Below are 26473 nucleotides of genomic sequence, written 5' to 3' on the forward strand. Positions count from 1 at the left end.
TTCACTGTAGTCTCCGAGATTATTCGGGAAATGCTCAATATGGGAATTAAAAAATTGTACCTTTAAACTCATATTGCAGCCAAAGTTTCTGTAACTATTAAGCATTTCCCTGACAATTTCTTTGTAGTTTGGATCCTTGACATTGCCTAAAAACTTTGGTGTGTAAATGAGCCAGCCCAGGGCAAAACTGTGTTGCATCTGCTGTATTTGGTTCCACCTTCGCCAGCTCACCTTGTAGTTGTAGTTGTTGTGTGTGTGCAATGTTCCTTTAGACAGTATGGGGATTCGGTCCTTTGTAAATTTTAGCTCCAGGCCCATGTAGACCTTAATCTGGCACTGGGCGGGGGAAGTTTTATGACGAGAACTGAATTGCAACGTTCTATACTACCAACTGAATTTATTTAAGACAATATTTTATAATAAATGTAGGCAGAATACTTTTATTACTTTAAAGAATATGAAAAAAAAAAAGACTTATTAATAATTACACGTTTTGCAGAAAAACAAAATCGGGAGTCATTTTCGTGTTCAGAAGCCAAAAATCTATAGTATCACATGAATTTCTTTAAAAAATCTTTTTCATTGCAGACCTGTGTTATCAAAGGATCTGTGAGCACTGCTGTGAGTTTGTACGCACTTGCTAGGATCTGCAAAGCCAATGGTGGGCGTCTCAATACATTTCCAGGCAGCTGCATGCATTAGTATATTTTTCGCAGCTGCGATTGCATTAGCGTCCACATCTCAATCAGGCCCAGTGTCCTTTAATTAAAAGCGTGAACTAAATGTTGTTTCAAAGACAAGTAGTCAGTTATGCTTAGGAACAACATGCTTAATAGTCACTACTCTATGGGGTATATTTTACTAAAGTGCAGGTTTTTAGAAGTGGAGATGTTGCCTATAGCAACCAATCAGATTCTACTTAACATTTATCTAGCACCTTCTAGAAGATAATAGCTAGAATCTGATTGGTTGCTATGGACAACATATCCACTTCTAAAAACCGGCACTTTAGTAAATATACCCCTAGTAGTTATTATATAAAATGTAACTTTAAGTCTTGCGGTAATATATATGTGATTGTATGTACCCTTGCAGTGTGAGAGAAGTTGTGGTCTGTAATTAGCCACAGGAGCTTACAAGTGTCTACTTGCTGCCATCTTCAATACATATATAGATGTTAGCGGGTTGTCTTCAGAAAACACACTCCAAAAATTGTCCTCACAAATCACAACCTTATCTGCTGTGTTCTCTGTTAAGGGGATGCAGCTGTCCATAAATCATGATAAGTTAAACAAGATAAAGTGTCCAGGACACCTTACATTGCTCCGGTTTATTTCCCACGTGGATCTGTGGTTAAGTAAACAGAAAGCAAACTGCTTTTATATCTAGGATCACTCAATCAGCGCAACATGTTCCAGGTGTAAGATAATTCTGTCTATGGTAGGGTCAGCTGTAACCCAATATTAAAAGAAAATGATGATGCTTTTGATTAGTAATGAAAATAACTAGAGAATGATGTGCGCGGACCCCCGTGTTTTGGTATTGAATCTGGATTTAACTTTGTGTTTTGGTTTTGCAAAATCACCATTGGTTTTGGATTTGGATAAAAATCAGTAAAAATCGATAAAAAATCGATAAAAACTGCTAAAATGTCTGCATCCAAACCCGAGTTCGGCTTTTAAATCTGAGTTCCGAACCAGCGACAAATCCGAACCGGGACTCGATTCGAACTGGGTCACAAAAGTGAATCCGAACCTTGACTCGGGTTCTACTCATAACCCCTAAACTTGGGTATGTTCGGATTTCAAAAATCCAGATGCGCACACATCTCTAAAAATAACATTATGTTTTACTTTTAATCCTAGCATATCTTATGCCTTTTGATTTCACTATTAATGTAGACCAGTGGTTCCCAAACTGTGCACCATGGCATCCTGGGGTTCCTCGGGACACTTGCAGGGGTGTCTAAGGTTGTTGGTCCAGCACCAAATCAAATTATTTATGGTAAATTTAATGTAAATATGTAGACAAAAAGAAGCGCAAACATGTCCACCACCACATAACTGAACCTAAGGATGACAGCTAAGCACAATTTACTTCACTTTACTACATTACTACAATTTTTCTGAATTTCTCAATAACAAACTCTTGGCTTAGGGGTGCCGTGAAAACAATGCTGATACTCCTGGGCACCGTGATTCAAAAAAGTTTGGGAACCACTGATATAGACCAATTTGTCTGCCATATTGGTTGGTTTAGTTGAATTGGGTGGACCTCGGTTGGCACCCCACAGTGGGCGAGAATTATCAAAATTCATTGAAAATGCAATACACTGGATATGTCCTTTTGTATACAGAATTTGATCTGTTTGAATGCTGCCCTCTGTCAGTGTTTGGTGTAATCACCTGACCGTGACGTGCAGCCAGTAATGCAGAGTATTGTTCAGCACAGTGTGTAATTGCGTGTGGCCATATTGCCATATTGGGACACAGATAAATGGATTATTGTGAATTGGGGGCACTACAGTGTTTCATATTATAAATTGGAGCCATAACTGTGTGTCATATGAAGTTGGGGCCCGCACACCCATTATCAGTGACCAATAGTGACCTTTCAACCAACATTCCATAATGGAAATAATCCAGTTGATTTCAATGACATCATTATTAGGCATTGTACACATATTGGGGCCATAAACCTGGCTATTTCAGGACCAAAGCCTAAAAGCAGTATACTATAACCATAATTACTCAGTGTACTTTCAAACATTGCAATTTTATTTTTCGACTCAAGCTGCTGTGAACTAACCTATACTCTAAGGCTTCTCTAAAGAATAAATGAAGTAATTAGTTGCTGTATTTAAAAATAATAATTTCATAATAAGCCCATCACATCAATTAAGGTTGCTTTCCTTTTGTCCCTATCAAGTAACCCTATAAGCTGATACTCTATTACTTTTCTCTTCATAAAGTAGAATGGCATTTAAGTACAAGTTCCAATTTAGTTGATGAACTTGTTATAAAAAAGAAATTATTTTTAACTTTAATAATCTCAGAAAACTACAGTATCAAACTGCCTCTACAAATCTCAGACCTTAGCAGCATTAAAACATACGGAAAAATATGGAATTATTTATCAAATGTTGAAAAATCCAAAACAAAAGGAAACCCATAATTGCGTCCATATTCGTAAAAGTATGTGGGATATAATTTATCAAGCAGTGAAAAGTGTGGAGTAGTGAACCAGTGGAGAAGTTGCCCATAGCAACCAATCAGCTTTTAAGTAGCATTTATCAAGTAGAGTCTATAAAATAATAGGTAGAAGCTGATTGGCTGCTATATGCAACTTCTCCACTGGTCTACTTCTCCACACTTTTCACTGCTTGATAAATAGACCCCAAGAGTACATGACAGTAATAGCTCTTTTAACAAAAAACAATGATTTTGAACATTTTGTTTCTTCAATAAGCGCTACTAAAGCCTAGTAAATGTGCTAACAGTGATCATTGATAAAATAATGGGGCCGCACATCCAGACATTCAGACAAGTGTACACTTTGCTTTCCTCCACGTTAATTTCAGCGTTGCCTGCAGCGTTACCGCAAGGTACAATATAATAGAGTTCTATAGGTGCACTCATTAAATACATAGTACAGGATGCTTTTCAGAACACTCTTTTGAATTCTCTGTCAAAAGCAAGAATAAAGTACAAGGTTTTGTATATGCTTTAGCTGGTGCTGTATTACAACGCCCGCGTGTACGAGTGTGTGTGATAATTCAGTAGGAATGTAGTAGATAAGAAAACATGTTGAGCTTTATATGTTAAGTTTTAGCTTAAACTAAAAATTGCTTTGTTACATTGAATTAACATCCCACCTTTCATAGTTAATGTCTTCCAGCTGTCTGATTATTAAAATGGGAACACTGAATCTATTAATACAGCATATAGATTTTCATATTTTCTGAAATGAAATAATCTTTGATATATTTAGGCCAACACTGCCCTCTTGTGTCATTTAGTCCAACTGCAGTGCCATAAAACAAAACTGGAAGCAATGTATTATCTCATTATTGGTCATACAAAATATTAATCACAGTTATGTCTCCCCCAGGGATGTTTTGTTGGCTTTGATTTGGCCCATGCTGTTGGCAACGTTGAACTCCACTTACATGACTGGGAAGTGGATTTCGCCTGTTGGTGCTCCTATAAGGTGCTTGATTTTAGAATTATCATCTAGTTCTCTTAGTTAAGTGCACAAAATAATTCATTCTAATGGGTTGCTGTCATCACGATTGAAGCAGTTTTATAACAAAATATTGGGAACCGGAAAAATAATTACCCAACACATCGCACTGGTGCTAAAAAGCATTTTAAAAAGATCTTCAATTTCAAAATAAGACATTGTCTAACAGTAATGTGAAACTATGAAGACCAGTTGTGGGCGGTGCAAGGGTGCTCAGCACTTGTTACAAATCACATAGTGTAAGCTCTGAAAAGTGGAAAACAGTAAATCCACCAAAGCAACCTGCCTAAACATAACACCCCAAACCAGAATCGGACAGGCCCATTGTAGTATTGCCAGAATCTGTTGCTAGTCCATGGATGCCTGGACACTGTTTAGCAGTGTCCGGCTCTCTGCACCCACTCCCACACATACAATTGTTATCACTGACATCACAATCGCTCAGTGATGCCGATTGTATATGCCAGTGCAAAAAAACAGGTATCCTTAAATATTGTCCTGGCATACACGGACTAGTAGCAGATCCTTGCAATACCCCAACAAGCCAGTCCGATTCTGCCCTAAATCCATAAACCAGGATAGCATACGTCAGAGGTTCCCAACCCTGGTCATCTAGCCCTCCCAACTGCTAAATAAAAGTATGTCATCCACATCAAATATAGTGATACTATGATTATTGGCAAATCAATGATCTTTTTCTACTGCGTCTTGAAAATCTGTCACACACTTTTGAGGTCTGTTACACACTAACGAGGTCTGGATGCATCACCCTGTCTGAAGAAGAAACCCATTGACTCTAATAGTATTTAGTTTCATAGCCTCAGTCTGGTCCTTAGATTAGGACTGTTTCACCACAGACCTTGGCAGCCAGCACCATCCAATGAATACTACAGTACACTGTAGAAACAGTTAACCCTAATAGTGCAGTGACACTTATCATATTAAAGGCTGATTTTCAACTTTGCGGAATATCAATTATAATCCCAGATTTATCAATGAGTGATATTCTTGTTATCACTTGTTACTAATCTTAACTAGTGCTCCAACCAATCAGCCCCTTATTGTCATGTGCTTGAAAAATGACAGTTAGGAGCTGATTGGTTGGAGCACCATTAAAGCTTAATAGTGATAAAAAGAATATGTCTCATTGATAAATCTGGGCCATAACACTGTCTCTGCCCATTCTCCCTTATCTGAATCATAGGTTTATTGCCCTCCATGGCCTTGGTGGTGGGTTTACCAAAACATACAATAACGTTTTTTATTCATTTTGTAATATTTGAGAATGTCATTAATTGGAATTGTTTTTACTGATTTTGCAGTACTTGAACTCTGGAGCAGGCGGATTAGCGGGGGCGTTCATTCATAAGAAACATTCCTGCACTATTAAACCATCGTACGTAAAAGCTTTCCATAATGTGATTTGAATGTTAAATCACTGGCATCATTCGGAGTAGAACCAAGTAGATGTATAACTACAGTATGTGATCTTTGAGACTAATATTTTTTTTTAATTGCACACCCTTCCAATGCTCCACCATCTCTTGTGACTCTTCCTAGCCATGCTGCAGTGAGTGTAGCAACTCGGGATATACTACTACATTTAGTCAGTGTTCTCTGTGTAGATTATGTCCAGACTTAGGACTTCAATCACCTCCAGGCCCCACTAAGGGGCCCTGAGGTGATTGGGGCCCATGCCCTATGTGACTATCAGAAGAACAGGGGCTAATTGTGAGAGGCTTCATGTGCCAAACCTGCACATGCATAGGAAAGGCAGCTGAGAGCAAAGCATGGTCCTGGGAGGCTGATGCAGCATCACTGGCTCTTCCCCAAATTATACTATTGGACTGATGATTCACTGCTCTGCCATTGCTTAGGACATACACTGTGTCTAAGACATTATGTTCCATAGTAGATAAGGAAGAAACTATTTTGACATCACCTCATAACTGTGTATTTACTTTCAGACAATACAGCAGATGTACAGGTAATGGACAAAAAAAATGGAAACACCAGCATAGTTGAGGGACAATACACATATTGCGAGCAAGGGCTTGAACACAAGTCTGGCTCATCGTTAAACAAATAACACCTCATCATGGTTATGTATAAAAATCCTGGGCTTCCCTTGTTGTTTACAGCTCAGTGACCTCACCCAGGAGGGCTAATTATAGGGGCACAGTCCTGGAGTATGCTGCTTCTCCCACTGACTCCCTTTGCTGATGATAATTTTCATGCTAACCCCTCAGTCACCTCACCCAGGAGGGCTGATTATAGGGGCACATTTGGCAAGAGCTTCAGTGTCTAAGATCGTTTCACTTGGTGTTGTGTGATTAGGAAGGTCATGTTAGCATGAAAATCATCATCAGCAAAGGGAGTCAGTGGGAGAAGCAGTATTCTCCAGGACTGTGAGCCTATAATTATGAGTGAGGTCACTGGGGTTGGGTATGCGATCATGGAGCACACAATGCCAGTGGTCGCAATGCTGATGCTGGCATACTGACGGTTGAAATGTTTTTGCCTGCAGGTAAGTAAGGTAACCCTTCTCCTAACCCTACCCTAAACGTAACCTTTCTTTCCGAGAGCCTAACCTTTTCCCCCTGATCCTGTAGCCTAACCATAACCTCCTGACCCGCAGCCTAACTCTATCCCCCCCCCCCTCGCTGCCTAACCCTAACCCTCCCCCTAGTGCCTAACCCTGACCCTATACTTACCTTCAGTATCACAGCCGCCAGGATTCGGCAGCCGAGATTCTGACCCTTGTCGGGATTTCGGGACTGGGCTTCTGAGTACCGGCTTTGTGCGCACTGGGTGTAAAAGTAGATGACAACACAAGCAAGCACCGGTAGAACAACCTTGACAATTTCAATCTGTAACACAATAATAAAGTACAGTATATAAAATGTAGTGTAAACCTTTGGCGCCTAGACACTAAACTCTAGCAGCAGATAGGTTATAAACAGTTATATCCAACAATAACAGAGATATACAGAAAAATAGAATAATAACCCCTCAGCGCTCGTGTCATAAACTTTATGTAGAATATATAGTACTTCCCTTAGTTTTTTCTCTTTAGAAGTTATTTTTTCATTCAAGGCGTGTATATTATGAAAAACATAAAATAGAACATAAAACCATAGTGCAATAAGGTTAACACGTTTATTCTTCATTAATATAAAACTCCTGTATTAAAACATCCATGTGCAAAAATGCTGAAAGTATAAAAATCTAATATCCTGTCAGAACTCAGGATAGGGAATTGCCAGATTCTCCTCTTTAAAAGGGCCCGTAGTTGGTATAAGTTGGAGGTCTCCGTATGGACACCTTCTATCTGAGGTAATAAGATCTGGAAACTTCCAAGGTTCTTTTTAGCAGTCCCACTATCACATTAATAATAGAAATGGTGAAGCTCCACAGAGCAAGAAATAATAGTTGGGTTGCAGTGCATAGTCCACTCATCACACCTACTGTACCAATACCTGTTCCCGAGTTAAGGGATACAAAGAGCACATGCAATGGATCACTGAGCAGTGGAGGAGGGTGATTATGTCAGATGAAGCATGCTTCATTATGCACTCAATAAATGGATGAGTGCAGGTGTGGTGCTTACATAAAGAACTGCCCTTGCTTGCAACAATGAAGGGTGCTTCTATAATATTGTGCAGTGCCTTTTCCTGCCATGGTTTTACCCTTATCAGTCCATGCTAATCACCACTTAACAGTACTGCGAGATCATCTTCACTTCATGTTACAGCATTTCAATTTTGACAGTTGGGTGTCTTGCAGGATGGCAATGCCCACATCAACAGTACACATGTGGTTGCCCAACGCTTTGATTACTGTGATGGTTATGTCTTGTCCATCCCAGCTGCTATATCAGAATGCAAATGAGCATTTATGAGACATTCTGGAATGCTCCTGAGACACATATTCAACCACCATCAACCAGCCATCAGTTGAGAGACTTTCTTACCTAAAGGCCCCCATACATCAGCAATCGATTATGGCAATTCTGCAATTTGCAATCGATTGTGTATAAAAATCTGCAATGTATGGGCTTCACAGATCGCAGATTGCAACCAAAAAGTGTTTGGAATTGTTAAATCAGATTGTCCAACATGTTGGATTTCACAGATGGATTGGGGCTGTAGATTGCTAGTGTATGAACATGATCACCAGGTTTGCAGACCGCTAGTAGCAAAATGATGGACCTTTGAAGATTGCCAGATCTGTGTTTACTGCAATTGATCTGCAAATCACTGAAAAAGATCTGTAATGTATGGGCGCAGATTGCTAGATTGGGAAATCCTAAAATCGGGCAATAAATCTTCAAATTATTAAATTGTGGTTTTCAGATTGCTGATGTATGGGGGCCTTTAGAATGGTCCTGTAACCCTCTGCAGAGTGTTATACACTGGCAGTGTAACAGTGTGTACTGTACAGGCTGTACTAGCAGTATGTGGTGGCTCATTGTCCTAATAAAGAACTTTATATTGGTGTACCCATTTTCTTGGTCACTGCGTGTAGCTGCCTGCATTGTATGATTATTTCTAGAGAATATTTTGGAAGTTTCTGAAGCAGAATTTGAAGCTTTAAATTTGCATTTATAAGTGTTCAGTGTGTGATTTTCTATGTTACTTCTGCCTTAAGAGTGTTTTAACAATTGACTTATTGACAAATTTTGTTGAGGTGATTTATGAAATGACTTCAACAAACCCTGATTTTGCACCGGTGCACCCAGTGGTTAAAGTGGGCCGGAACGGGGCAGAACTGCATTCCATCAGTTCTATTTGGAGGCGGAACCAGTTCTGCCTCCCCAGCCCACCTTACCCGGCCAGTTGCTGGGCACATGCTGAGATTTTATTACCAGCGGGCGCCCAGCTCCTTCCCTACAGCGGCATCCGGAGGCTGGACTTCACTCCTGAGCTCCAGCTTCTGGCTCCCGCAGTCGGCACTATGGGAAAGACGTCTCTAGCATAGTTCTGAGGAGCAGCCAGTCAGACGGCAGCGGACACAGGAGCGGGGCTTATGGAAAGTATTGTGTGTTACTGTTTCTTTTTGTGTAAGGGGCACTACTACTGGGGGCACTACTAATGGGGTCATTACCACTGGGGGCACTACTGCTGGGTGCACTACTAAGGGCACTACTAATGGGGGCATTGCATAGGGGGCACTGCATTAAGTACACCACTCCTGGGGGCACTTCATAAGGGGCACCACTACTGGGGGCACTGCATAAGGGGCACTACTGCTGTGGACATTATGTGTAAGGGGCACTACTGCTGTGGGCATTGTATAAGGGGTACTACTGTGGGCATTATGTATATTAGGGGCACTACTACTGTGGGCATTGTGTGCACTAATGTGGGCATTGTGTAAAAGGGGCATTACTGTGTGTCATAACATAAATAAGGGACACTACAATGTGGTGTAATGTGAATCAGGGGCACTATGTAATGTGAATAAGATTGTGCTACTGTGTGGTGTCATTTCAATTGGGAATACTATTGTGTGACCACGCCCCTTTCTTTTGAGACCACCTCCCTTTTTGCTGTGCGCACTGTCTCTTTATTAAAAAGAGTGCAGAGGATGGTGCTTCAAATAAATAAACTTTTAGTTTAGTAGTCCAAATGGAAAAGTAAAATCTGCTTATCTTTTTTCCTGATATGTCATAACCCAAATGGACAAAGGGCCTGATTCAGAGCTGGACGCTATTTGCGCTCGCTCGTTCAGAAAAAGGGGCCGGATATTTAAATTGGGCGCTCGCTCTTTGCGGTCTGTTGACGCCTCTATGTCTGAGCGAGCGAACGAAACATGCGCTCGCTATTTTGTAAAGACGCCCCCTGGCCGCTCGCATCCTACGTCATCTCCGCTATTTATTAGATTAATCAAATACATCGAAAGGTGTCTGAACTGCTCGCAGTGCTTGTGGTTGGATTTTCCTACCGCAATCATGCGAACAGTTCAGGCTAAGAGATAACCAAGTGACGTGGCCGATGATGCTACTTTGTTAATTATGCACACCCTTAAAATGCCCGTTTTGACCGTTTGGCACGCCTGCGTTCGGATCTCTCCTCCCCGTTTTCAAGCATCTTCCCCTGTTACCACCCACAAATACCTCATCCTGTCACTCAAATTAGCAGGCACTCGCTATTTTACGAACACACGATTTCCGACCGCACTGACTGGTTGGCGCATGTGCATTATGACCCATACGCATGCGCAGATGTGCGAACAACGCTCGGAGCGAACGAGCGGCCGCTTATGAGCGGCTCTGAATCAGGCCCAAAGCCCCTAAAATCACCATAAAAAGACCCACCATTCAGTCTTAACTGCTTCTCTATGCTGGTTACTTGTGATTGGCTGACAGTGGAGGGGAGTCCAGTGGAGAGTCCAGAGGAATCTTGGCTTTGATCATTTTGCATTAGTTATTATTACTAAAACTGTATTGGAGAGGTATTTTTCAATGGAAGTTTTTCAATCCCCTACCCCATCATGAAGAGCATCACAGATCAAAAATACTTTTTTAATGTGTTTTATAAATTAGGGAACAAAGGTCTTGGGAGTATATTTCTTTAATTAAATTGATGTGCCGCAGTCTTATTAATTTTTGTATCTGCTACAACCCAACGTCAGGAAGATCTACAGCAAATTTCAGTGTGGGACAGATAGCCGTTATAAGGAGGGGGAAGCAGTTATAGAGCTATTACCCTGCATAAAGCAAGCAGAGGTTACCTAGCAGTGGTACTGGAGGGCTTGCTGGCTCTTTTATTATTATAACCATTATTTTTGCACAGCACACATATATGTCGTTCAATCGTTCATTATATCTGCTAATGGATAGGCCCTGAACGATGACATATGCGCAGTCCCGCGGCCGATAAATCGCATCTATCATCTCTCCAACATGTTGGTCAATTATCGCATATAGCTGTACGATATTAGCAATATCGTGCAGTTTTTATGCGGTAAACGACGAACGACTAAATATATTAGCAGCAGCTACAGAGCGCTAGAGAGAAAAAAATCCACTCCCTGAATGATGCCATGCGATATCGTTCATCGTTTGTCGTTTACCAAAATCTGTCATGTACATGACAGATATCGTTCAGCACAGCCACCGGAATTTTCCAGGGATATCTTTTGTCTTTCATCACTCAGAAATACATCTGCTAATGGATAGGCCCCTTTAATATGGCCAACTTGCTCTGAAAGCATTTGTGCTCCGATACATATCTGTGCAAGTTTGCACAGTTGTGAGCACACATGGGTACAAAAAGGTCTGTATTTGCACTGAAATTCATGTGGTTTGTGCTGTGCAAAGGACCTCCAGTATCTGCTCAGATCCTGAGATTCTCTGTAAGAACCAATTGTGCCAATCTCCAGTAAAATAGATTATTCTGCTCTCTCTGGTCAGTAATTGTGAACTAATGTTCTAAACTCCCTCACACTGTGATGTTTGAACTGTGCAATATTGATCCTGCAATGTCAAAACATTGTGGATGTCACCTGCTGGGCTGACGAGCAGTTTTCTAAATACAGTAATGTGTGTGTGTCTGGAATTAGCTCATTCTATAGCTGCTGTAATTACGTATAATGAATTTAATTTCGCTTCCTTTCCAGGTTGGTAGGCTGGTGGGGTCATGAGTTCAAATCCAGATTCAGTATGGAGAACGGTGCGTACTGTTATACTGATTAAAAAAAACATTGCCTTTAATGTGGCAGCATTTCAATAACACAATGTGTTCAGCAGATCATTTTGTCCTGGACACAGCTCCTGTCACTCCACTAATCTTTCATGATGTGCTGGGCAAGCCACAAGCTTTACATTATGTTTCTGCCTTGACCTTTCAGTGGACCTGTCATTCCTGTATAAAAGAAATATTGCTGTTTTAAAAACCTCAAAGATAGATTTGTCTAGTTGTCTGTAGGTTACAAAGCCTCTAATACGACTATAAATCCCTGTACAAGTGGCATATTGAGTGATACAGTCATGTGTACTAGTACAGATGGAGTAGGAGAGGATAGGACAAATACTTTTATCTTGTGCCTTTAGAAGTGAGGAGGAGGCATCAGATCATGTTGTGCCCACAGTGCCAGATAGCATCACCCTAATTCTGCCCACAGCATAGGTAATGCAGCTGTGGAAATGCAGTAAGGTCAGAGGTGGGATCGGCAGGTTCTCATATAGCTGCTTGCTCCTTCCCATCTGTATGTTACTGGGAATACAGCTGTGTATAGCAGACGTTGGGGTCTAGTCAGCAACGATTATTTGACATAAAAGTTGCGGAAAATATAATTTCCACATTTTTTATGTAAATCCCCTATTCAGCAATGGGCTAATGGAGAAGATAACGCAATTATCTTCTCCATTAATTCTCATATCGCAGAGTACCGCACTGTAGGGATCATGCCATTGATTCAGCAAAACAAAAAGCATTAAATTACTCAAAAAATATTTACTTTTATATAACGCCATCTCAGAATGACGTTATATGAAGAAAATCCATAAAATTTCCCGAAAACGCCGCCCCAGTTTTAAATATAAAAATCACATAAACATACATGTATACAGACTAATATAAAGCCTGTATACACGTCAATCAAAGTAGGCAGTTTTGACAGGCTCTAGAGTGACTTACACATCGGTGGTCACTGCAAAGCAGGGATGGAGACTGTTCGCAAGCGCATGACTGAGCATGTGCAGAAACCAGAAGGTATTGTTTTTCGGAATCCCGAATACAATGGCTTCTGTAATTTCGAAGGGACAGCGTATTATCGCAACCACTGTCCCTGCACTAAAAAATGCTTCCATAAAATGTAACAATTGATAAAAAATTGTCACTGTTGCTGAATAGACCCCATTGTGACTATTTAATAACTGCACCATATACATAACAAGCACACCTTTATCTCCATTATAATCTAGTTAAATAATTGACCCATCCAGCTTGTATGCCAACTCTAGCACCCAGAGAATGTGTGACGGCTATGTTCCCCATGTTGTATTTTCTAAATCGAGTCTGTTTATTGAAAAAGTTTTACAAGTTGAAAAACATAAACAAACATAAAACAATTCCCCACCTAAGAACTAACCCATTAAATACGTGCACATTTTACAAAACATGGGCAGCACATTCGCAATTTGGAGCAGATGGATTTACATAACCAATGCTCTGGTGAAGATAATGCAGAGGTGTGTTTGCGTCGCTTGTAGTATAAAGTTTTGGGTTGTTTTACCTATTATAAAATGTTCAGCAAGTGTGCTTATGTTCTGTACTGTTTAATTATCATTACATTGAAGAAAACTCCTAAAGGGAAGTATGATGGGCAGTGTGGCAGTAAGATTGGCTAGCAATGGCTCGCCTAGTCATGGTCTTCTGACACTTACCTTGTTACATCCTCTGTGACCAAGATCAGCATTGGGTAGCCAAAACCTTTAATATTGCTTTCATAATCTTCTGTGGGCGATACAAATGTTTCTTTCGCCCCCTGCTGGGCATCTAGGGAAATAGGTTCCTGATAGAGCAATTCAATTGATTCTCCGTTCGGGCACCCATTAGTATTTAATGCGGCTACAAGCACCGGGTTTTGCCGTGCTAAAGGACGATTAGGGCACAAAAAAATACAGACTTTGCACACATTTTGTCTCACACCTCAGGAGGCTGCAAGAAGAAATGTGTCCCCCTGTAGCTTTAAGCGTCCGAACGGAGCAACATTTGAATTGATCAGTCAGGCACCAATTCGTATAGACGTTCAGCAAGGGGCGTCTAAAGCAACTGAATAGCCCCCTCTGTGTCTGAAATACACAATAATATGAACTCAGCAGTACCACCATTAGTGGGACAAGTTTTTTTTGTGAATTAGCTACATCAGAAGCAAGTAACAATATCAAACAGTATTTACAGTACTGTCTATTTATTTTACTATCTATTGTTAGTAACTGACTCTAGTACAACTAAATATATCTCCAAGTGTTGCTGTAACCTAAAATAATATAATGATTTTTTTTTTTTTTACCTAGAACTGAAATTGAGCCAAGGAGTTGATGGGTTCCGTCTATCTAACCCTCCTATTTTATTGGTGTGTTCCCTGCATGCAAGTTTAGAGGTAAATCGTTGAACGCTTTATACTTACTGTAAAATGTGGTGAAATTAGTGTAACGTATCTTGGCCTACTTTATGCATAGCTTATCCTACTGCAAGTGCCAAACCCATTTTGTTGAGCATACAAAATAATAAATTGAGACATTGCCATTAAAGCCTTTAATGAGCGGTTTTGCAAAGTGCAGAGCTTATATTTTGTGCAAATGCACCTACATATGTGATATGAGTGCACAAATACTGTATTATTGCAAGCATCCATTTATCATGGGGAATCAGTATGAGATGCCACAGTTCCCGGCTGTTAGAATCCCGATGCCAGCATCTCGAAAGGGTTAACATACCGACACTTGTTGGTTGGTATGCTAACCCTTCCACTCTCCCTACCCTAACCCTAACCCCCCCCCTCTTTAGTGCCTAGCCCTAACCTCCCCCCCTAGTGCCTGAACCTAACCTCCCCCCCTAGTGCCTAACCCTCCCCCCTTAGTGCCTAACCCTCCCTCTAGTGCCTAACCTTAACCCCGCACTCTAAACCTAACCCCCCCTACCTCCCCAATACTTACCTTCAGTATCACGGCGGTCGGGATGACGATGCCGGGCTTCTGACCGGCGTCTGGATTTCGCAGGCAGTAATAGGAGCGTCGCCATCCAGAACGCCGGGATACCGAATGCATACCTCTCATGGAAGTGACTCTGGGCCTGATTCTAAGGTGGAAAAAAAGTAACAAAAGCAAGTAACTTTGTATCTGGAACAAACCATATTGCAATGCAAGGGGTGCAAATAAATGTATTGCAGGGTAAATACTGGCTGCTTTTGCATGTAGCCTACACATGCCAGACAGCTTTATTCTTATACTGCAATGTAGATTTCAGTTTGAATACACCCTTCCCAAATCTAAATCTCTTTGTACATTTTAAATCTGCCCCATATCCAACATGGTTTTACCAAAGTGCAAAGTTACTTGCTCTTTTTTGTTTTGCTCCCAACTCTGAATCAGCCCCTCTGTGCAGACGCTGCATAACCCTCTGGAGGATTGTGGTCTATTCTTGCATTAAACTACTATAATCACACATGGTCCACCCTCTTATGTGCAAATAATTTTTTCTCCCAGAATTCTGCTATTTGGCACCAGTGGTGTCACTAGGGGGGAGCGGGGAGTATAGACCACACCAGGTGACACCATCCAAGGGGGAGACACCAGCCCCCTGGGCTTCTGTTCACTGAGGAGGAACTGGCACTGCAGCGCACAGCCTGGATTGTGGTCCCAGTCCCCCGGGGTTATTGGGTCCCATCCCCATCTGACTCCTGGTGTTAGAGGTTAGGCTCTGCACTGCCTGTTACTTACATAAACTTTAAAAACATAATTTGCACTAGAGTTCTGCAATTTTGCACTGTCATGAATAACCAGTACTGTAAGTATGTAGTCATATCATAGGCGTATTTATAATGGGTGCAGGGTGTGCAATACACACAGACCCCTGGTCCCAGGGGGCCCTGCACTGCACACCCTGCACCCAGGGCTTAAAGTAGTTGTGGAGAGGTGGTGGAACTCATCTCCCCCGCTGTCTACACCCCAACCCCCACCCACCCCCGCCACACTAGTCTGATAGGCCAAAAAAAAGTATGAAAACTGTTCTGTACACCCTATTGTGTATAGGAAATGGTAAAGTGAATGGCAGATGGCCTGGGGGCGCCTAGGCCTCATAAGCTTTTGGGGCTATGACAGTTTGAAATACATTTAAGTTGCCTTTTTAGCCCTCCTGCCATCAGCTGAGTCTACAATGTTAGATCACTTAAAAAGAAAAAAAATGTTCTATGTTATTAGTGTTATTTTTCTGACATGTCTCTTGAGTTTTTTTATGGGGTTCCCACAAACTAGTCTATGTCACTTGGATGCCTAATGTTTTTTTGCAACCCCTATGTATTGCCTTCGCTTGATTCTTTCCTTACCTATATGCTGGTTTCTCTGAAATGAGAGAACTCTGAAGCAATTGAGCCTCCCTAGGCAGACGGTGAGTAGCTCTCTGTCTGTGGGACTTCTGTGCAGGGACTTGGTGGAGATGGAACTAGTTCCACCTACCATTAGAGGTGACAGAAATCAGTTCCACCCCGTTCCTGCCCACTTTAACCCCTGCCTGCACCCATAGTATACTTATCTTTTGCCAGCAAGCGGGCCTCTCCTCCTCCGCGGCGTCATCTTCCCAGTGACATCTTCAAGATAATGGTGCCGCACAGTAAAAGTAAAGAAACTTACCCTGTGCCAGAGCCTTTGCTCTCTTGTGTGCATGCACCATCTTCCTGAGTATCAGTGGAAAGATGGCGCTGCATAGGAGGGGGGACCTGCTTGCCAGCATTGGTAAGATGCAGGGCTTGCGGAGGGTGGAGCGCTGCTCATTTAATATGCCCCTGAGTCATTAGATGTTCTATTAGGAGCTTATAACCATTCTGCATAGCAGCGTCTCAATCTGGTTTTATGAACAATCAGCTATCTGCGTGCTGTACAGACAGGTATTGGCCGTACCTTATTGATTATGTGTGTATTACCTTTTTACTCTGATCTATTAAACATTTAATTTTCTCTTAAATTGTGGTACACTTTTTCAAACAAGCTCTCCACTTGTATTGTTTGTTTTGTGCAGGTAGCATATCCTGCAGCTGGAGCTGCTTGATTGAAATTAGTTACATTTGCTGATTAAAGGGGTAGCACACCTAGGGCCTGATTCAGACTCGCTTGCAAGTGCTATGCGCTCACAAGCGGGTCGATGGTGGGGCATTGCGCACGCGCGGCGTGCGCGAGCTCCGGATGGAGTGAGAAATTCACTCGCTCCGGGGCTCGCTACAAACGGGGCGGCTGTCGATGTTGATCGACAGCTTGCCCCGTTTTGTAGGCGGGCTGGGGGGGTGGCTAGACATACGGAGGCGTTGCTGAAGGAACGCCTGCCGTTTGTGGGTTGCCCTACTGACATCACTCGTGATGTCAGTAGGGCCGTGATCTCACTGGGGCTTGCGGGAATGAGACCCTACCGCAAGGGTCTCGTTTCAAGCCCGATGGTGACCATCACCTGGCCGCTCGCAAAAGCTGTGGGTGATCATCCACAGCTTAGCAAGCGGCCAGGAGGCCAGGTAAAAAAAAAAAGCAGCCGCCCTGATTCAGAGCGAGCGATCGCTTTTTGCGAGCGCCTCTGAATCAGGCCCCTAGTGTCTCTGTTCGATTAACGTTCACTGCCTGAAAATAATCAGATCAAAATCATGGCCTGATTCAGAGGCGCTCGCTGTTTGCGAGCGCTCGCTCTGAATCAGGGCATTGTTTCTTTTTTTTAGTTTCGGCCTCCAGGCCGCTCGCAAAGCTGTGGGTGACCACCCACAGCTAGTGCGAGTGGCCTGGCGATGGTCACGATTATCGCGACCATCGGGCTTGCGTCGAGACCCTGTGGGACGGTCTCGGCTCGAGTGGACTTCCTGCAAGCGTATGGTGGGGCACTACTTGATGCCCCTCCATCGACCCGCTTGCGAGTGCAAATCGTTTGCAAGCGAGTCTGAATCAGGCCCTAGGTGTGCTACCCCTTTAATCAGCAGTTTTTATTTCCAAAAAGCGCTTCTATGGCCAAACTAAATAGTCTTAACCATTCCATAGCTCCCAGTAATCTTTACAAATTGCATAGTAAAAAAAATAAATAAAACAATACAGCTGTGAAACATTAAAATTATAATAAGAACATTGGACCTGCCATTTCGTGGGCGGCTGCACTGACATCAGCAGTGATGTCAGTGGGGAGCTTCCTGCTCGAATAGAGCAGGAAGCTCCCTGGGGCTTGTGGTTGCTGAGACCCAACCTTAGGGTCTCGTCGCAAGCCCCGATGGTCGCGATGGTCTTGATCATCGCGACCATCAACCTGGTCGGTCGCTAAAGCTGTGGGTGGTAACCCACAGCTTAGCTAGTGACCAGGAGGCCGCACTTCCAAACCCAAACGGCTGCCCTCATTCAGAGCGACCGCTCGCATTTTTTGAGCGCCTCTGAATGAGGACCATTGTATCTGCTGCAACAGATAGGATAAGTTTGCACTGTGTTGCTATATTTTTGTATATGAATATCATTCAAATAAATAACATGTGCATCATACACTATTTTTATACTACGCATATATAAAAAGTATAACAACAATTCTTGGTTGAGAAATTGGGAGGACAACCCTACAGTGCCTTCACCTCCCCAAATCCTACATTTGTCCTATTCCACGTGCCATTGTTATTTTTCCCAAGACGGATGTCCCAACAGAGGCGCAATACAAATTTCAAGGACATGACACAAACAAATTAACTTTCTATACACTAGAAGCACAGTTTAAAATGCATTTAGAGAACAGTCATTTATAACGTTCCTGAACACTGATTGTTTGTATAATTTTCTACATCGTAACTTAATGCTTCATCTGTAACAACAGAAGCTGTTAAGCCAAATACTGAAAGCTTTTTGCATGAATTTTAGCTGCTAAATTAGGCAAATTTGACCTGGGAATCCAAATACAGATAGAATATTCCACACCAGGGGCTCATTTGCACAAAGTGCCTCACTGTAAAGACTCTATAAAAATCATATTTTTTTATTTTAGTTCATCATGTTGCGGCTACAGGGTTTTTCATTTATGAACTTATGTCACTACGTAGCTGCTATGTGTCTATGTCATTAAATCCGCTGCAGGGAGTCTACAACAACGAGAGTTAAGAGCTCAGTGATTCTCCTTTTTATGGCTGATTTTACCCTTTTTGGCACGGCAAGTTAGGCTTTCCAAATGCTAATTACTGCTGTAGAACCTCTAGAAAATGGATCTAACCATTGTTAGCTAGGTCCCAGCTCCCGGTGCAATCAAAGAAAATGGATCCTAAGTACTTTAATGCTGTGAGTTAAAATATCCAACAATTTAGTTATGGTGCAATAATCTGCATTTTGCATTACTTTTGTTTGTTAAAGGTAAATGATATGCAATACATATTTTATGTACAAACTTTATGTGCAGTTTATTTTTTATTTGATAAACTTTATATACGTTTAATTTGTTTATCCGTTATTATTGAAAACCGCCCAATGACAGGCAGAAAATGAAATCAGCACAGTCTAATTAGTTCCTGATGCCCCTATTGCAGCAAATACTGTTCACATTTGAAGAGAAAATCCTGTGGTTCCACTGACGTCACAAGATCATTCACCAGTAGAGGGCAGTCTCAGAAAAGTGCTTATGGTTTCATGCACATAGATCTAATAGAAAAAGAGTACTATATAGGATTCAGGAGCAAACCATGAAACTGACCAGCTCCCCCTCCCCCCCTCCCCTTCGTCACCAGTTAAAAGGAATACTATTTAAAAATTATATAAAAATAGAAGAGTGAACATTTCCAAAAACCATCCCAAAATTGTTCTTTTTTATGATTGAAATAGGTCAAGAACATCTATTTATAACTTATCCCACACAATTTGAATATATATGTGTGTGTGTGTGTGTAATTCAGAGCACAAAAAGGGGCCGCCACATTGTGCATCCAACATAAACAATTTATTGCAAGTAGCTAACAAATGACTTCAGATCAGTGTGCTTACCAAAGCAGGCGGTCAGAACCACCGCAAGTCATAACAGTATAAAACAAAGTGAGGCCAGTAAGTCACCCGAACGTCTCCAGGATCTACTTCGACCACTCGATCATTCACAGAAGGTAACGTTTGATGCACGATGTGGCACCAGCTTTTTGTGCTCTAAAGTACAGATACCTTTACCCAACCGGACCTGGGTTTTATGTGAGGGGAAGACGCCGGCTAATTTGTCCAATCGTTGGCCCATGCACTACTTGGTCTCAATTAAATGACACAAGGTTTTCTTGCATCTGCAGTCCATTATCAACTGGACTCAAGGATTTTGCTTTCCTTTGGAATTGTTGATATATTGACTAGCGCATTGACTTTCTTGTTTTATATATATAATATATAAACTTCGGAAGAACAGCAGCACTTGAATAGATACAGACAATAAATCAGCAGGTATAATTCCAACGTTTCGATGCTGTTTATAATCATCATCATCAGGGCAATAAGCAACAATAAAAAACATTTACCTTATAGTAATCCCCGTACCAGGTGAAACAGCAGCAGTATCCAAGACAGGAAGTGGATGCCCACAATAGACGTCATCACTCAGTGTCAGTTGCCATAGTGACATTTATAAACATAACCATGTGTTTATATATGTCACTATGGCAACTGTATTTAGACTCTCTGCTGGAGTCATCTACAGAGGGCACCAGTGTTTTGTATTCATTCAACGAGTGTGCTGCCCACCAGGCCGGTAACAGGAGCCAGGTGCTGCACTGAAATATTACTTCTGACACAGTGAGGGAGCCGGCACTTTGAAACAGACTTGTCCTCAGGGGCAGCCCGCATCTCCCGACCCCCGGAGTGACTAAAACAGGGGATCGGGCCACAAGGCCATGCCCCCTACCCACAATGCCATGCCCCTACCCGCACCAGGAGAGATTTACATGCAATCCAAAACTGTGACGTCTGGTGTTTACAGTAGATCCAAATTCCAAAATCTGTGAGAAGGCCCAAGTCAGGACTCGGTGCTACTCGGAACCCCAAAGTTCGAGTGTGTTAGTATTTCAGCAAATCTGAACCACTCATAGACTGTGCTCAGTGGCGTAACTGTAGAGGGTGCAAGGGGTGTGCTCTCTATGGGGTTCGGCGGCTTAGGGGGCATGCTAGCCCAGCAATTGACCCCCGCACCATGGCGTTTTTTTATTTTTAACTTTTAAAACTCTTGGCTGGGCAGTGGCCAGGTCACTGGGTACGCGGCCGAGTAGGGTGCCACATAAAGGAGGGCGTCCTGACCTGGCCGCGGCCAGTGACATGGGTGGGAGGACGGCATGGCAGTCAGACTATCACTGTGTCACTGTGACAAAGGCACACAGCTGCCTGTTCTGCAGTTTGTAGTTGGTCAGGCAACATGACGTCACGTCGAACTCACAGTGCATATCTCATAGAAGGCTGGCTGGGGCTGGTTGGCCACTGGATGGACCCTGCAGCTGGTGTTGGAGTCCTGGGCCGCACCTGAGGAGACAGCTAGCCACGGCAGGCTCCGGACCATAAGAAAAGTAAATCCCTACTCTAATAAAAAAAAAAAGGCGGGCAAAGGCATGTCCACTACTGTCTGTGCTTATGAATTAGCCAGCCTTTTCCTGCAGGTCAGCTTGTTTTGTTATTTTTTAGGTGTCGATTAAGTTTGGTGCAGGGGGGGCGGCAATATTTACGCACCACTATTAATTCACATTATCTTGAACCTTCTCACCATGAGGTCTAGCCAAAGATAGAGAAGAGAAGCACTATGTGGTGAAGTATATTAAAGCTATTTAGTAAAGGTTCCTAAAAAAGTACATCAAAGAATTCAAAATATCAGCATATCAAGATTTTCTGTCTGTGGTCCACGCCTGCCCAAACCTCCACCTCTCAGAGGATGGCGTTCAGCATCTCCGTCTCCCCCGGCAAGCTTTGGTCTTGCTTCCTGGTCTCTCCGTGATGAGATGATGTCACTGTACTACGTGCCCAAACAATTTTCATCAGAGCGACTTCTTCAGTGGGTAATTTATGGGTGTGAGCTTGATTGACAGGATCCTCCTGCTTAGAGTATGGACCTGAAGAAGTCCATTTATGGACAAAACGCTTAGGGTTTCGAGTGCCGTGTCCATATACTAAGTGGGAGGATCTTGATAATCAAGCTCACACCCGTAAGAGTGGTGACAGAATTATATCATCACCTCATCTGTATTGTGATTGTGGATACTTTGTCATCTTTTTTATGCTGTAAGCAATTTTTTATAAATGATTCATTGCTTATCAAAAATAAAAAAAAATGCCAATTATTTACTGATGAGCCATTGGGCCTTTTTCTTGTCATGTGATCTTTGGTGAGAGGGTATTTTTAGGAACATTCCGGATATATTCTATAATCCCACACCTTGTATCCTAGCGGAAAGAACTTGGAGACACAGTAATGAAGACCTACTGTTCTTATCATATGATTTTATCACCCTTACATTTTAATACTTCTTCTGTATAGAGCCCCCTGCCTTTTACATTTGTGTATTATTGTCTGATCCTTACTAACAGGATTTACTGAGAGGTGCAGCTTTTTGCAAGTGTCTGCTTTAGGCATTGTTTCCTTTATATATATATATATAAAATATATATATATACATATATACACAATAGATCCGTCACTCCTCTTCAACAACTGGAAAATTACCTGCTCCGGTGCCCTCCTTACCGGGGATGATATCCCCGAAACATATGGTCCACAGAGGCGGCATAGATTAGAAACGCGGAATAGATTTTGTCAATTTTATTCCATGATCAACGTTTCGGGACCTCTCGTCCCTTCATCAGGATACAACATATAACATATCACATATGTTATATGTCGTCCCTTCATCAGGATACGAGAGGTCCCGAAACGTTGATAATGGAATAAAATTGACAAAATCTATTCCGCGTTTCTAAGATCTCTGAGTGCCGCCTCTGTGGACCATATATATATATATATATATTTTAGAGATGTGCGCCGACCCTCGTGTTCTGAAAATATCATAAAAACAGCTAAAATCACATAAAATGGGTCTGTTTTTGTTCCTACAGTGTTATTAACCTCAATAACATTTATTTCCACTCGTTTCCAGTCAATTTTGACCACCTCACAATATTATTTTTTTCATCTGGTTAAGGCCAAAAGGTTGCATCCAGCTAGCTGACTGACTAAGCTAAGTGACACAGAGGCGGCACTAACATGTGGCAGTTCAGCTTCCAAGTTCCAACATGGATACAGTGTGTTATACAGTGTGGGTTGGATACACACATAGTGCACTTACTGTGACAGCAGTGTCGGCAGTGTGGGGTGCTGGCGGTGTCATCAGTGTGAGACTGCCAGTGTGTCCTCAATGCGGAAGTGCCCTCAGTGTTGGCAGTGTGGTGGTGTTGGCAGACTGGGGGCCCTGGCAGTGTTCTGAGTGCATAGTGGCGGCAGTGGAGGGAGAGCCAGCTGTGTCCTCAGTGCAGGAGTGCTGACAGTTTCGGCTGTGCAGGGTTGCCCATGGTGTGGGAGTAGCAGCAGTGCGGGGTCGCTGACGGAGTCCTCAATACAGTAGTGCAGTGGTGCTGGCATTGTCCTTAGTGCAGGGAGCCGGTGTCCTCAGTGCATGTGTGCTGACAATGTCGACAGTGCAGGGGTGCCGGTGGTGTCCTCAGTGTGGGAGTGCTGACCGTGTCGGCAGTGTGGGGTCGCTGACAGTGTCCTCAGTAGGTGAGGCAGCAGTGCCAGCAGTGTCCTCAGTGCAGGGTGCCGGCGGTGTTGAAAGAGCGGGGATGCCAGCGGTGTCCTCAGTGTGGGGGTCCTGATGGTGTCGGCAGTGCATGGCTGCTGGTGGTGTCCTCAATGCAGGGTGCCAGCCGTGTCGGCAGCAGGGGTGTCGGCAGTGGGGGTATGCTCGCCAGTGGGGGTCGGCAGAAAGGGGTGCCGGCGGTGTTGGCAGCAGGGGGTTTCGGCGGTGTCAGGCAGGGGGGGATGGGCGGACGGCATCTTCTTTTCCTTCCTGTGTCCATATTCAATGGGCTTAACGCTGATTGGCTGAGAGCCATGACAGACGGCTCTCTCAGCCAATCAGCGTTAAGCCCGCTCAATACAAAACTTCGCGATCCGACAGCGGGATCGCAAGGTTTTGCCTCGGGAGGGATCCGGGGCAGGCAGGGAGATCCGGTTCCTGCTCATCTCTAATATACAGTCAGGTCCATAAATATTGGGACATTGACAGATTTTTCATATTTTGTCCTCTATTCTCCACCACAATGGCTTTGAAATGAAACAAACAAGATGTGATTTAACTGCAGACTTTCAGATGTAATTTGAGAGTAATTACATCCAAATCAGGTGAACGGTGTAGGAATTACAACGGTTTCTATATGTGCTTCCCACTTTTTAAGGGGCCAAAAGTAATGGGACAAACTAAACAATCCTAAATCTAACTTTCACTTTTTAATATTTTGTTGCAAATCCTTTGCAGGCAATTACAGCCTGAAGTCTGGAACGCATAGACATCACCAGACGCAGGGTTTCATCCCTGGTGATGCTCTGCCAGGCCTCTACTGCAAATGTCTTCAGTTCCTGCTTGTTCTTAGGGCATTTTCCCTTCAGTTTTGACTTCATCAAGTGAAATGCATGCTCAATCGGATTCAGGTCAGGGGATTGACTTGACCATTGCATAACATTCCACTTTTTAGCCTTAAAAAACTCTTTGGTTGCTTTTGCAGTATGCTTCGGGTCATTGTCCATCTGTGCGGTCCAATGAGTTCTGAAGCATTTGACTGAATATGAGCATATAATATTGCCCAAAACACTTCAGAATTCATTCTGCTACTTTTGTCAGCAGTCACATCATCAATAGATACAAGGGAACCAGTTCCATTGGCAGCCATACATGCCCACGCCATGACACTACCACCACCATGCTTCACTGATGAGGTGGTATGTTTTGGATCATGAGCAGTTCCTTTCCATCTCTTCTCTTCCCATCACTCTGGTACAAGTTGATCTTTGTCTCATCTGTCAATAGGATGTTGTTCCAGAACTGTAATGGCTTTTTTAGATGTTGTTTGGCAAACTCTAATCTGGTCTTCCTGTTTTTGTGGCTCACCAATGGTTTGCATCTTGTGGTGAACCCTCTATATTCACTATTGTGAAGTCTTCTCTTGATTGTTGACTTTGACACATATACATCTACCTCCTGGAGAGTGTTCTTGATTTGGCCAACTGTTGTTAAGGGGTTTTTCTTCACCAGGGAAATAATTCTTTTGTCATCCACCACAGTTGTTTTCCGTGGTCTTCCGGGTCTTTTGGTGTTGCTGAGCTCTCCGATGCGTTCTTTCTTTTTAAGAATGTTCCAAACAGTTGATTTGGCCACACCTAATGTTTTTGCAATCTCTCTGATGGGTTTGTTTTCATTTTTCAGCCTAATGATGGCTTGCTTCACTGATAGTGACAGCTCTTTGGATCTCATATTGAGAGTTGACAGCAACTGATTCCAAATGCAAATGTCACACCTAGAATCAACTCCAGACCTTTTACCTGCTTAATTGATAATGAAATAACGAGGGAATAGCCCACACCTGTCCATGAAATAACTTTTGAGTTGATAGTCCCATTACTTTTGGCCCCTTAAAAAGTGGGAGGCACATATTGAAACTGTTGTAATTCCTACACCGTTCACCCGATTTGGATGTAATTACCCTCAAATTAAATCTGAAAGTCTGCTGTTAAAGCACATCTTGTTTGTTTCATTCCAAAGCCATTGTGATGGTGAATAGAGGCCAAAATATGAAAATTCTGTCAATGTCTCAATATTTATGGACCTGACTGTATATATATATATATATATATATATAGTCATTAACGTCCTGCACTCACACCTTAGAAGGTCCTTTTTACTAGGGTGCTCCTCTTCGGACTTGAGCCAAATATTCATACATTCATATGTGCTACATACCAAAGTGCATAGACACAAGGGCACTCACCAGATTTCTTCAAAAACAGTGTTCAAGAGTTTATTTCCCATCAGTGCAAACAATTCATTCCAGGTTGCATTCAAATAACTCCAACGTTTCTTTCTAGAAACAGACCTTTTTCAAGGCTTGCAATCCATGTTTAAACTCATTTAAACTCGCAAAAGATAAATTCAACCGTCCAATACAGCAACCATCTGTTGCTGTATTGGACGGAAGTGGGAGGCACATATAGAAACTGTTGTAATTCCTACACCATTCACCTGATTTGGATGTAATTACCCTCAAAATTAAATCTGAAAGTCTGCAGTTAAAGCACATCATGTTTGTTTCATTTCAAAGCCATTGTGGTGGTGAATAGAGGCCAAAATATGAAAATTCTGTCAATGTCTCAATATTTATGCACCTGACTGTATATATATTAGGAGTGTGCACCAGCCACTTTTCGTGTTTTGGTTTTGGATCTGGATCTTTCTTCATGTTTTGGATCTGGATTGGTTTTGCCAAAACCACCCTTCCGTGTTTTGGGTTCTGGGTTTT

At 42.5% G+C, this 26473-nt stretch overlaps 1 protein-coding gene across 1 annotated transcript in view; it reads left to right on the forward strand.

Moving 5' to 3' along the window:
* The window catches only part of KYNU (kynureninase), a 163205-nt gene that overhangs the window by 95713 nt on the left and 41019 nt on the right, over positions 1-26473 (forward strand). The window contains exons 9-12 of the mRNA XM_088474915.1: positions 4111-4209; positions 5565-5638; positions 11866-11918; positions 14267-14352. Coding sequence (XP_088331041.1) covers positions 4111-4209; positions 5565-5638; positions 11866-11918; positions 14267-14352 — 312 coding nt within the window. The remainder of the gene's footprint in view (positions 1-4110; positions 4210-5564; positions 5639-11865; positions 11919-14266; positions 14353-26473) is intronic.

Source organism: Taudactylus pleione, unplaced genomic scaffold (genome assembly GCF_031769625.1).
Source record: "Taudactylus pleione unplaced genomic scaffold, aTauple2 ptg000156l, whole genome shotgun sequence".
NCBI lineage: Eukaryota > Metazoa > Chordata > Amphibia > Anura > Myobatrachidae > Taudactylus > Taudactylus pleione.